General features: G+C 39.4%; 1 protein-coding gene across 1 annotated transcript in view; it reads right to left on the bottom strand.

The window, feature by feature from the left end:
- Positions 1 to 12,415, bottom strand: part of LOC134601267 (LIM/homeobox protein LMX-1.2-like) — a 77,628-nt gene extending 65,213 nt beyond the window's left edge. The window contains exons 1-2 of the mRNA XM_063445738.1: positions 12,356 to 12,415; positions 4,610 to 4,790 (exon numbers count right to left, since the gene is read on the bottom strand). Coding sequence (XP_063301808.1) covers positions 4,610 to 4,790; positions 12,356 to 12,413 — 239 coding nt within the window. The 5' untranslated portion in view covers positions 12,414 to 12,415. The remainder of the gene's footprint in view (positions 1 to 4,609; positions 4,791 to 12,355) is intronic.
- Between the last annotated feature and the right edge of the window lie 731 nt (positions 12,416 to 13,146).

Here is a 13,146-nt window from a genome sequence, read left to right as displayed (position 1 = left end):
GATCTACCTCCAAGTTGTCCACACGCTGCTCCAGGGCCGTAAGGTCCCTTCGGACTGCCGTGATCTCTTCCCGGATGACTGCTTTCAGCTCCGCGACCATGTCGGCTTTGTCTCTACGGGTAAGCATGTTAGCGGTGATATTAGCAAGCTCGGCTGATATTTGGGACAGCGTGGGGGCCGTCGGCGAGGTCCTGCCCGAGGGTGCCATGCTGGAGGCCGGGGAGGACGGTGCCGGCGTGGCCGTGCCGTCTAGGCCCCGCGGGCCCTGAGAAGCCAGTAGAAATCCGTCCATCGGGCCAGGGTTATGTTTCGCCGGTGTCATCCCAGAGGTGTCAGCATCGTTGGGTTTCCTTGTTCTCCCCATTTTAATCGCTTTTTTGTGCTATTGTGCTGGGTTTAACAGGTTGGGGCCTAGGAGCTGTGCAGAGATGCGTCTCACTCCATCGGCAGTCAGGCCACGCCCCCCCCATAGTGTTCTTTTCTCCCCTCCCATGTCCTAGTGTTCTTCCCCCATCCCCTATCCTATAATGTTCTTTCCCCCCTCCCCCGTCCCATAGTGTTCTTTTCTCCCCTCCCCTGTCCCACAGTGTTCTTTTCTCCCCTTCCCTGTCCTAGTGTTCTTCCCCCATCCCCTGTCCCATAGTGTTCTTCCTCCCCTCCCCTGTCTTATAGTGTTCTTCCCAACCTCCCCTGTCCCATAGTGTTCTTTTCTCCACCCCCTCCCCTATACCATAGTATTCTTCCCCCCCTCCCCTGTCCCATAGTGTTCTTTCCCCCCTCTCCGTCCCATAGTGTTCTTTCCACCTTCCCTGTCCCATAGTGTTCTTCCCCCCTCTCCGTCCCATAGTGTTCTTCCCCCCTCCCCTGCCCCATAGTGTTCTCTCCCCCCGTCCCAAGTGCAGTATTCTTGACTTTTCATGTTATCATTACTATCTTTCATTGTGATATATAATCACCTGAATTGTTAATGCAAACATGTCTGTTAACATGTCTGTTGCACTACAAAAATAAAAATACATTTGAATTTTTTTATTTCGGCAAATTTGTCACAAAATGTCGGTGCATCCCTAATAGATAGATAGATAGAAAGATAGTAGGTTGGTCAGTCGGTCGATCGATAGATAGTAGGTAGGTCGATCGATCGATTAATCGATAGATAGATAGATAGATAGATACGGATTTCTTTTATTTAATACCCCTGTCAATTATCGTAACTGGCCATGACAATCGGGAAAACATAGGATGGAAGTAGTGTTCTAACTACACCAGACATAAAGGGTACCATCCCCCACTGCAAATCAAGCCTCAAGTTTAAATTATTCCATATTGTGGACCCTTTAACTAAGAAAATATGCTCTAAGGAGCCTGCTGCACATAGTGTGAAAACTATTCAATACGTGTCAAAAAATGTATCAATTCAAGATGCAGACAAATACAATATTGAAGTATACATATTGCACAAGGATGCTTAATGTCTATCATGCTCCAGTGACCTAAAGCTAGTCATGGCAGGTGTAAAACTATACATAAATGGACAAAGCATTTATCAAACAATGTCACCACGAAGATGTAAACAGGTCATTGAAGGCATATATAAATCCATCAACACGTGCATGTATAAAATTTACATTTCATGCACATATGCAACTATGTCTACATACCTATATGAACTTAGTATTGAAGGTAAATAAATGAATTAATGGCCAGAAACCCTTAACAAATAATAACAAAAAAGATGCGAAAATCTGTTCCAACACTATGAAGTGTAACGTACGATGGACAAACTAATCATAATTAAAAATCTCGAAGATACTTTTTTATTGAACCAAAAAACACATATACCCTAGCTATGATTGCCTGACTTAATCGAGAAGTCCATTACGGCAGTGCAAGCAAAAATATACACACAATAAAAGGTGAGAAATAATAACGAAAAACATAAAAACAAAACTAAGCAAAATATATTGGACTCCCATTAGGAAAGCTATACAGCGTGTATCAACTTAAGTTGTTATCAATGTATCATAACCAGATCCGATACAGTATTGTATCCATGTATCAAAAGAAGTAACTAACGCGGAGTAAATAGCCACAACCTGTGGGAATACTACTACATAACCTGTCCATACACATCCAGTCCATTCACCGGTCTCCGGTAAAAAGGGAATCAGATTGTCAATCCATAACGTGTAACTGGCAATAATATGCCGGTTTCCTCAATAAAGAAACCGGAGTACTAAATTAACTAAACTTAATATTAAGCAAATAAACTTAAAAATAGTAGGAAAGGTGCCTTCAAGAGCACCTGGTATAGATAAAGTAAAGAAAAGAAACAAAGTCCTAATGTTATCAAACAGAGAACCGGAAAACTAGTGTATAGCAAAGTAGTATATCTATTAGTTTAGTAATAGATAACTAGTCTGTCTGTGATCCATGCATAATGATCAAATGTCTAAATTGCTAAGGATACCTAAGTAGCTCATGAGTGTATCCCTTTATCGAACTCTACCCATCAAGGTAAGGGAACATCCAAGAGGACGAGAGACAGAGCAACTGGTTAACTAAATAATAATAGCGGTCGTCGAGCCCCAACGCGCGTTTCGCCTTAGATTAAAAGCTCATCAGGGGGAACTGACTCACCGGTCTGCTAGGGTTAGTATTGAAGGTATACACATATATTGTCTTTACATACAAACTGCATATATATATAAATATCTCAGCCATCAAAGGATCCCTTAGCGTGGAAGGGTCACAGCTGCACCCAAGTGGTTTCTACTCATGTCCAATGTCTCATCTTCTAATACCTTATTTTAACTCTCCTACCTTATTCCCTACTAGTAGCCTCTAAGATCACCCCTTCTCCTGACTTCTGTCCTCTGACTGTTCTCTCCCATTTGTTGTGAGTGAATAATCCAGGAGAAGTTGTCCACAGGACTTCAGTATCCATAATATATCTTCTTGTACATGCACAGTGATCTTTTATTGGGCATTACTGAACATCACACAAGAACATGACTGTTCCCATTAGTCATTGAAAGTGTTGACTAGCGGGAAAAGGCAAAATATAGGAGGTCGGAGTTGTTTAAAGCCCAGGTTTGCCACATTTTGCCAAGAATAATCTACTGCATAAGACAAAGAAGTTCATACTTTGTCTTATAATATATATTGATTATCTCTTCTTGACGTCAAGAGATTTCCAAAAACATTCTATTTTTATGTAGCTCTAATTTTTTTCAACCTGTACTAAAGGCAGGATCATATGATTTCACATGTAAGATCCAGTTTTTTCCCTCCATCTATGCAGTCAAATACCAGTAACTGTCATACTACTGTACTAATGACAAATTATTGAGCTGGTGTACTAGGTTTTACTTAACCTGTAGGCTGAAACAGTACTGACAAATCTCTGCAACTACAGCATATTCACTCATTCCATATTTATAATTATTAGATGTGTACATTCAGTTTCAGTTGCAATCAGTCAAATTTTGGGTGATTGGCGATTCCTCCGAAATGCAGAACTCTGAAACATTAAGCAGGACACAAAATTTCAAGTCCTACACTATAACACAGCCCTAAAGCTAACTCCCTATTACAAACCTTTAGGATTCATGGCAGAATTATCAGGGGTGAATTTCTACTTGCCAGGGCCAGTGGGCGAGTTGAAATTTTGAACCCTGCTATACAGATGAGTCACAAAATAAACAAAATGGACAACGAATGAACCATCCAATTACCTGATTTAACGTCCTGTCTATGGTGCCAAAATAAAAAGGTGATATATGGGAAAAAGATGGTTAATAGTTAGCTGATAGCCTCTAAAGTTGATTTTATTCACAGAACAAGTGAGAAGTGACAACAGAGAGAAAAAGGAGGAGCAGTAAAAAAAATAAGCATGGATGGACAATTTGGTTTTGCTTGGTATGTCTTCATATCAAACAAAATTCAGACAAACCAGTTTAATTTTTAATCTCTCACTTATTGATGACCTCAGGGATGCAGGGGTACTATTTTCCATCTTTCCCTACATGGCTCCCTATATAGCTATTTTCTGAGACATGAGAAACAAGAAACTAGCAAACATGTTAACTTTTACCCCTATCCCATTGGGTGGTGACGGGCAAGTGGGAAATGTAAAATAGTACCTACCCATTCCCAGAGGCCACAGTCTCTGCTCCCCATGGTTTCAATATGTAAAAACACTAAATAACAAGAAGGGAGCCCGTAGCTCCCTCCTAGTAATTAGATAAAGAAAAATAAAAAGAATGAAGAAATGCATGGACAGTTTTCGTCCGATATTTTGTTATATATGCAATTAGTTAATTTGTGATTCTTACGAAGGAACACATTACCAATAAATTTCGATGAATTTGCATTTGTCTGAAAATGAATGTATTTGTCTATTTCCTACACAGTGGGAATATGGAAGTTTGTCACCAAATCATGGATTCAGACATTACATACTCTATGTTACCTAGTTCTCCTCATGTTTTCAAGCAGTAAGTAGGTCTAAACCTTTTGTAGCTTGATTAGATTGAAACCATACAAATCAAACAATATATTGTTTGACCCTTTACAACTGCTATCCCTAAGAAAGCTCTAGACTTACTTCTCGTAGTCCTCTTTGCAGTACAGTTGACGGTTCCTGTAGTAGCAGCTCCCAGAGAGGGTTTGCAAACAGGCCACACATTTCACACAGCATTCGTGCCATGATCGCTCATTTACTCTCAGCAGGAACCGATCCGAGATGGTGTTACCACAACCAGCACATACTTCATTTAATTTGGAATCTGAAATACAGGGGAATTTTACTCCACTTTGTAAACCCTGATGCCATCTTGTTAAGGCCACATTATTCCATTTTACAACACAGTTTGTAAATTTGTACATTTCTATAGGTGTTCTTGCCATGTGTACCATGTGCAAATCGTGTGCTTTAAATATTCATGTTATTATTAACTTAATTAAAATGTTTAAAGGAACACAGGTTGATGTACTTTAGCATTTGGTTTACTGTGTATACTTTCTCCCCATGTTCTGATCTATTTTTTTTTCTCCCACCTACATGTCCAATAATCTAATATAAAACTATGTGCCTTGTTCCACTTCATCTTCTTCCTGTCTGTGCCACTGCCAATGCTTTATTGTGTATATCTTATGTTTGACTAAACATCACCTTTCTTTCTGCCTCATGATCAATTGTTGTTGTAGAAATGATGTCCTACCCCAGATCATCTATTTATTTTCCCTTAATGGGTTACTGCAAGCACTATAACCACTTCAGTGTGTTTTGAAGTGTTCATGGTATGAAACGATGCACAAACTGGAATATTTAGGCTAGCTTCTGGATGTGTAACTCAAACTCTGGCAGCATCATTAGCCAGAGTGACTTGAGAGTTCTGTGCCAGCTAATGCTTATTCTGTCTATTTTCCTTGCCGAGAATTTCATTCATTGCCTGAGAGTGACTGACGCTCTCAAGAAAGGAATGATCAACGGGATTGCTATCCAGCTTATCTCAGAACCCAGGTAAGAGACAAATCGTTGCAAAACAAACGCCAGTAAGGTACTGATATATGTTAAAAAGGGGGTTGACTTGATGAAAATATAATATTTCCCAGATATAAATTAATGGTAACTACTCACCATGAATATGTAGTGATTTTGAACAACACTATTCAAAAATTAAATGATAGAGGCAGAAAAAGGGCAAAAGCTTTTAGCAAAATTAATAGAGGGTATTTAAGATTTTAGTTATGAAGACGAGCTTGTAAAGGTGCATTGTTTACATGAGAAATTGTGATAAGAATGGGGCTACATAAACTTATCTAAATATATACAGTAGCAAAGCAAACTGTTCTGTAGTGACCTATTCATAAAACTGTCATGACCAACATGGCTTGGTGTCATTTTAAAGGCAATAACATTTTATATATACATTATGCTAGTCATATTGCTAGCAAATCTATAGATGAAAAGTTATTCACCTGTACATGAATTAAACCTTCTTACGCCAAACTGCTATGCAATCGGCACAACAGTGAAGATTGCCTCAACATTCCATAGTAATGTGCCGACATCCCAATTCCCAACCTGCACACATTTACATTACCCGCCACTCCATCCACTCCAGATGTTCCTACTGTGTATAGAGAGATAGCAAACTTCAAGTAAGTACCGTATATCTTTTTTTTATTTTTTTTCATAATTGATGTTTATTGGAATTTTGAATGTAGGTTACATAACATCTGTAGTTCGGGACAGTGCATCGTGTAACATAAGACAACATAGCAATCACAATTCCTTAATACAGATATGCACATAACAGATAGGTTCATATTGCTTACAACGTATGTATAGTACATTACTTTTTCTATGGTTTAGCTATGTAGTCCGTAGTATGTCGCCGAGTAACATAGCATACAAAGTGCAACTTGAAGAAAAGTAAAGGTAACATGAAATAACATTTAACATAAAATGAGGAAACAAGGCACATTTGAGAGTATGTTAGTGCTTGGTATTTAGGCATTATTGGATAGACTTCTCTTCTTGTTATGGGATGACCTTGCCCCCAAGGGCACAAGTCCTGTTTTGATTGGAACCAGCAAAACTCCTATGGTGAAAAGCAGACTTTCCAATCTCCCAAATCCGCGTGACTTTGGTGTCTTGCATTGGGGAGGTTGCAGACATGCGCTCATATGAAATCATTAGTTAAGTTATGCACCACTTCCCAGAATGGTTTAAGTTTTTCGCACTGCCACCATATGTGGAGCATGGTACCTTTATCGTTGCCACACCTCCAGCAGGTTTCTCGTGTATTTTTATAGATATGAATGAGTCTATCCGGGGTTAAATACCAGTGGTCAGGGCCGGACTGGCCCACCGGGATACCGGGAAATTTCCCGGTGGGCCGCGGCACCTGGGGGGCTGGAGGGAGAGAGGGAGCCCTGCTCCCTATATTTTAATAATATTGCGGCCGCCGGCCGCATTGTCGGTGCCGCCGGGTGGCCGGTCCGGCGGCACACTCTGAGGATTTATACTTACCTTGCAGCCGGCGGCCCCATCTCCTGTGCTGACAGCTATGCTGCTATCAGTATCAGTGAGTGTGCCGGGCGGGCGCCTAAGCGATCCGGCGGCACACTCACTGATACTGACAGCAGCATAGCTGTCAGCACAGGAGGACTGAGGGAGGGGGCGGAGCTAACGACCATGCTCCCTCGCGGTTCCCATAATTCCCAGCTCAGCCACATCATAGAGTAATCACTACTCTATGATGTGTAGATGCTAGGAATTATGGGAACCGCGGGGGAGCATGGTCGTTAGCTCCACCCCCTCCCTCAGTCCTCCTGTGACAAGTTAAGCAGGCACACAGAAGGGGAAGGGGGGTCAAATAGAGGGTAAGGGGGGGCAAATAGAGGGGAAGGGGGGCCAAATAGAGGGGAAGGGGGGGCAAATAGAGGGGAAGGGGGGGCAAATAGAGGAGAAGGGGGAGACAAATAGAGGGGAAGGGGGGGAGACAAATAGAGGGGAAGGGGGTAAATAGAGGGGAAGGGGGGCAAATAGAGGGGAGGGGGGGCAAGTAGAGGAGAAGGGGGAGACAAATAGAGGGGAAGGGGGCAAATAGAGGGGAAGGGGAGAGGCAAATAGAGGGGAAGGGGGGAGACAAATAGAGGAATAATAGAAACACAGGGAGAGGGGGGACACAGAGACTGAGGGGTAATAGAAAGACACCAGGTTGGGGGGGGGGGCAAAGAGACAGAGGGGTAATAGAGAGACATAGGGCAAGGGGGGACAAAGAGACAGAGGGGTAATAGAGAAACAGGGAATGGGGGTACAAATAGAGGGGTAAGAGAGAGACACAGGGAGGAGATGGGGAAGAGAGACACACAGAAGGTTTGTTGGGGTGACAAAGAGACATACAGTAGGGAAGGGGGTCAAAGGGACACAAGATTTGTGAGAGGCAACGCTGGGCTGGGGAAAAAGAGATAGAGAGGGGCTGGGAGAAGAGAAAGAGGCACACAGAGTCTGGAGTTAGAAAGAGACACACAGATGAGATTTGGAAGGGGAGAAAGAGACAAAGTGTCTGGGGCTAAGAACAACACAAAAGGGGCTGGGGGAAAGAGAAATACAGAGGCTGGAGAAGGGTAAAAAGAAACACACATGGACTGGGATGAAGTAAAAGATGCACAAGGGTCGCTGTAAGAGAAAAAAAAGGAGACAATTGGAGACAAGATACACTAAACGAGGAAAAGGTAATAGACGTAAATTGATGTGATCCTGACAGTAATACACACATAAATATGCATGTATATTAATGTGTGTATTAGTAACATATAACTATGCCTATAATATTTACAGATATAGTAATATACATTTATATATGCATAATACACACATAAATGTCATTAATATGCGTGTGTGTGTGTGTGTGTGTGTGTAATGAGCACGTATTGGCCCAGTCTTGTTGCTAGTTGCATACTCATGCACAATAACATATTCAAAGTGAAGAGCGCACCCATAGAACTTCAAAATTAACCAGATCCCTTCATTTTTTTAGTTGTGCAACTGCAGACATTCAGCATTTCAGTACCATTACAAAAATGTCCTTAATAGGCCAAAGTAGTTGTACTGAAAATTGATTACATGCAAAAGAACTTCTACTTAAAAAAAAGGCGCTCTTTTGTTTATTTTGAAGCCCTATATGCGTTCCTTTGTTGGAGTAAGCGTTTTCAATTTCAAGTTATTTTTTCACCCTCTATATCAGCACACTATGCTGGCGCGACGCATTATTGGGCTGGTATAGAATTTTTTTCCAGGGCTGATTTTAGTTCCCAGTCCGGCCCTGCCAGTGGTATATTAGTTTTCGATGGGCCTCTAGATGGGAGAAGCAGTTTGTCATGCCCTTAAGGGCATTTAGTCGTTTATTCCGTTGCTCTTTTGAGGTGGCTTCCACTAAGTAAGCATATCTTTTAACATGTGTGCTTGCTATCTATTGTATCAGCACAATATTTAAATTGAAAATATACAGCACTGAACTGGAATAAAAAACTACTGCCCATTTCATAGACCTATTTCAAACTTCAGGATTGCAGACCTTGTTTTGGTTTTAGGAGCATAAGGCTTACAGATTTTTTGGGCTGGTTGAATTATTTGGTTTATAAGCCAAGGCAGTTTAGAGTTTGTAGCATAGGTTAAAGAAAGTTATATTTAGGAGACATAGGGTTAGAGGTTTGGGGCAGAAGGTGGTGTTGGATGGATATGAGGTCTTGATCATGGCTTTTCCATCCCCATCCCTACTATAGTTGTGAAGTGGCCATGGAGCCTCGTGATGTAAAACTGATAATCTGCTCTGCCAGTTATTTTTCTATACTCTTGTTCTGGTGAGTGCCTTACTGGAAAAAAAATGCTGCACAGCCACTTTACTCATCAATAACCATGAGCTGTAAAACTATCTCTTGTGCTAGCTAATTGGTCAGCACCAAGTAAAGGTAAATAATAATGGGCCAGTTAGGGAGATTCTGCTGAACTGTGAATCATCCCACAATCATAACATTATCTTATTATGATTTTAACTAAAGTATGTTGCAATTTTTATCTTCTTGAGACATGGCCGATCCCTTGTTCTTGAACACTTATTTGCCTTTCTAAACAATTTGTTAGACTGGTTATGTACAGTGCACCTACTTGGTTGCTATCCAAGAGCATGTATCTTGCTTGGTCCCTGCCTTGCTTGGTCCCTGCCTTACTGAGTTCCTGTCCTAAACACGGGACACCTGCGTATTCCCGCTGCTCATGCATGCCTGATCTGGAACACCCCTCCAGATTGCATTTGTGCATTCCTCATTCTACCGTCCTACAGGCCCGGGAGACTGAGTGTTCTCTGCGTATCTGTCCTAAATGGTACTTTTCTAGACAGAGATGTCAGATGTCCCACCATTCCCATCTTGATGGTTACACCACTGAGTGTTCTTATCACAAGTGGGACTTTACTGAACATGTTTCTATCATTGAGCTAAAAGGGACAGACTATAAATGAATGCTGTTAAAGTGTGGACTATAACATTTTTTATTTATGCCATAAAAACTATGATAAAAACAATTTTTGCTATATTTTTGCTTTTTATCTAATTATATGGCCTAAGTGGTACAGATATTTGAAACACCAATAGTGTGAACAAGCCTATGTTTTAACAGTGTGTCAGTGGCAATTCATCTTGATCACCCCTATTTCTGATGTTTATTTCAGAGCTAGCTATTTTTTACTCAACAGGCAAACTACAGGAGTAATTGTGCATAGCCATCATAACATTATAAAGAGAGTCTTATTTATTACTCTGGTGAAGGAAGATTATTTTTCTCATACCCTCACAACATACCTTCAGGCTTTGGACACCAGAATCCCTTTTCAGGCAAAAAAATTATGTAGCTTAGATGAATTCCAATACAGTATGCTAACCTATTTTCTGCTTGTTCAATCAAAGGCTCAAATGTATCTTTTAAAAGCAGGAAATAACCCCCGTGTAAATTTGTACGGGTTATTATCTTATAGTGTATCTCTGGCTCTCCTTCAAAGTTAAGTGATGAAGCATTTGAAATGTGTAGGCAGTGAGACTATCCATCCTATGTGCAAAAGGCTAAGTTTGACCTTCAAAAAGTCAATCTTCAGTGCAAACACAACTGAAGTGAATTTCATCTCTGTAACATCCAACCGATTAACTCCTTACACTGACTGCGTTTTAAATGCTAACATTCTGCAGTTTTAGTCACCATATTTAATTGTTTTGCCTATGTACACACACAGCATCACACTTCAAACCATAAATGGAGCAATATGCACTAAGGTAGAAGCAGATCTAGTGATGCCTCCAAAGTGTGAAAATTCTATGCCAATCCTATGTTATTCAGAATAGTTTTTTGGGGTTTAAATGTTCAGATTTATTCAAATACTGGACTCACTGCCTTTAGCATACAGCAACTCCCATAAACATTTGGCAGCCAAAATTAGTCAGTAAAAAAGATACATAGGCGTTGCAGTTCACAGCTGGAGGTCTAATGTTTGGTAAACCAGTCCTAATCTTTCCTTAACACGATAGGTTCACTAGAAGAACTTACAATCTGTAGATAATTCATTCTGCATATCATAGGAATGCGTACACCTATTAAATTCTAAATAAAAATATAAAAAATGTAATTTAAGTTGTTTCTACAAAGTAAAAAAAAAAAAAAACATTCCATAACAAATTTATAACCTCCACAAAAAGGGGTTTTAGCATTATAGCTACAGTGCAGCCCGTGAGTATTTGGTCAGTAAAATGGGCAGTGTTATTTTGCCTTGGAACACCAGGACATGTCAATCACATGACATTAAGTCAAATGATCATTTGTTTCACTTGCTGAATGACAGGTATGAAAAAAAATTACATTCAGGAATTTGAACACAGCTTTGCTAGGGTTGGTCGAGCGTTACCGAGGGGATGTCTATGAAATTGCATATTTTATGTTGTTGTTTATAAAGAATTTGAAACTAAGCATTAAATACGATCAATTTATTTAAGATAATATTATTTTATTCAATTACTTTTGTAACTCGTGTCCATGTCTAAATAGGCATTGTTAGTATTATTGGTGGTTTTGTCATATTTTTCTAAGAAATTGTTAAATTACGTATATATGAATACATTGGGTCAACTGGGTAACACAAGTTTTAATAAGCCAAACATATTTGCCGAAAGCCGAAATTTAAAAGGTTAATGGGCATTCAAACTATAAAGCAGAACTGTCACTTCCAATGAATTGTAATATTATGTTTACTGATCCTAATAATTAACAAATAAATATATTTGATGTTTTGAAAAATAAATTTAAATACAGAAATCCACACCTCTGTATCCTAACTGAGTGTCACCATCTTAGCTCACTGTCAATCATTGTTATAAAAAAAACAAGCAAACAAGCATTTACTTTATTCAATGGTGTAATTTCCAGATAAATTATAGCCCCCCTTTAATTAGTATTTGATGTTATGTTTGTACACACTTTGGACTTGTTCCAGTGATATGATAAATATATTTTTCCACTTAAAGGACTATATCTCCCATTATCTATTCAATTAGTCATTTCTACAATGAATCTAACTGAATATCTTTTATTTGTATTAAAGAGTTGCCTATATTAATGTAGACATCTAAGTTCAATATGACTGTGGATTATAAAGGGACATTCGTTGCTAAAGATGTATTTAAAAAGACAGTAAATGAAATTGAACGCGAACCTTATTGAGAGCCATTTCTTATATACAGATATATGAAATGGTCATATGTTCAAACATGCACAAAATATAAAATAGAAGGTACTGACCAAGCCCAAGGAACGGAGAATGTTCTCGACAAGAAGAAGGAGTATCTTCTGTCTTCATATTGATGAGGTTATTGAAGAAACCTGAATCCTAACCCTGAAATAGAACAGAAAATTGTAAGCTCTTTGTGTCAGTCACATCTAACATCTGTGTGTCTGTTGTATCCCTGTATTCTGATGCTCCTGCCGCATCTTAATTACACTGTAATATCTGTATGGTAATGAGTAAACTTGTACACTTGTTGGTTCTAAAGAAATACAAATAGGTATGCACTTTTATCTACCACAATGCTGGGGAGGAAAACCAGCAAGTACATTTTAACTATAGTTCAGTTTATGGGAAACAGTAAGATTATGTTGGAGAAAATGTGTGGTGGCAATAAGAAAAAAAAAAAAGCAATAATTCTATACTGTTATTGTGAATATATAAAATGCACATGTTCTATTGCAATGATAATAATGATACTTAGGAAATTTAAAAAAATGTATTGGAATCTTTTGAAGAATATTGATACACGGGATGCTCTATGGTTTAGGGGTCTAGTTGTGATAACTTGAGAAACAACTGGTATAGTTTACTGCGAAATTTTAGCAAACAAAACCAGGGTGGCCTAAAAGTCACATATTAACTGGGTGTTAAAAACAGCAACTCTAGAATATATCGATTGTTGGCTAGCATTATAAAGACAAGACTGAGAACCCTTATATATACTTCATGTAAGGTGTATATGTATAAAAAAAATCTCCCTCTCTCTTTTTTTGGCAATTTTGTGCGTGTTTGCATGGGCATTCTA

Source organism: Pelobates fuscus, chromosome 3 (genome assembly GCF_036172605.1).
Source record: "Pelobates fuscus isolate aPelFus1 chromosome 3, aPelFus1.pri, whole genome shotgun sequence".
Classification (NCBI taxonomy): domain Eukaryota; kingdom Metazoa; phylum Chordata; class Amphibia; order Anura; family Pelobatidae; genus Pelobates; species Pelobates fuscus.
This window is presented reverse-complemented; position numbering and strand designations above follow the sequence as displayed.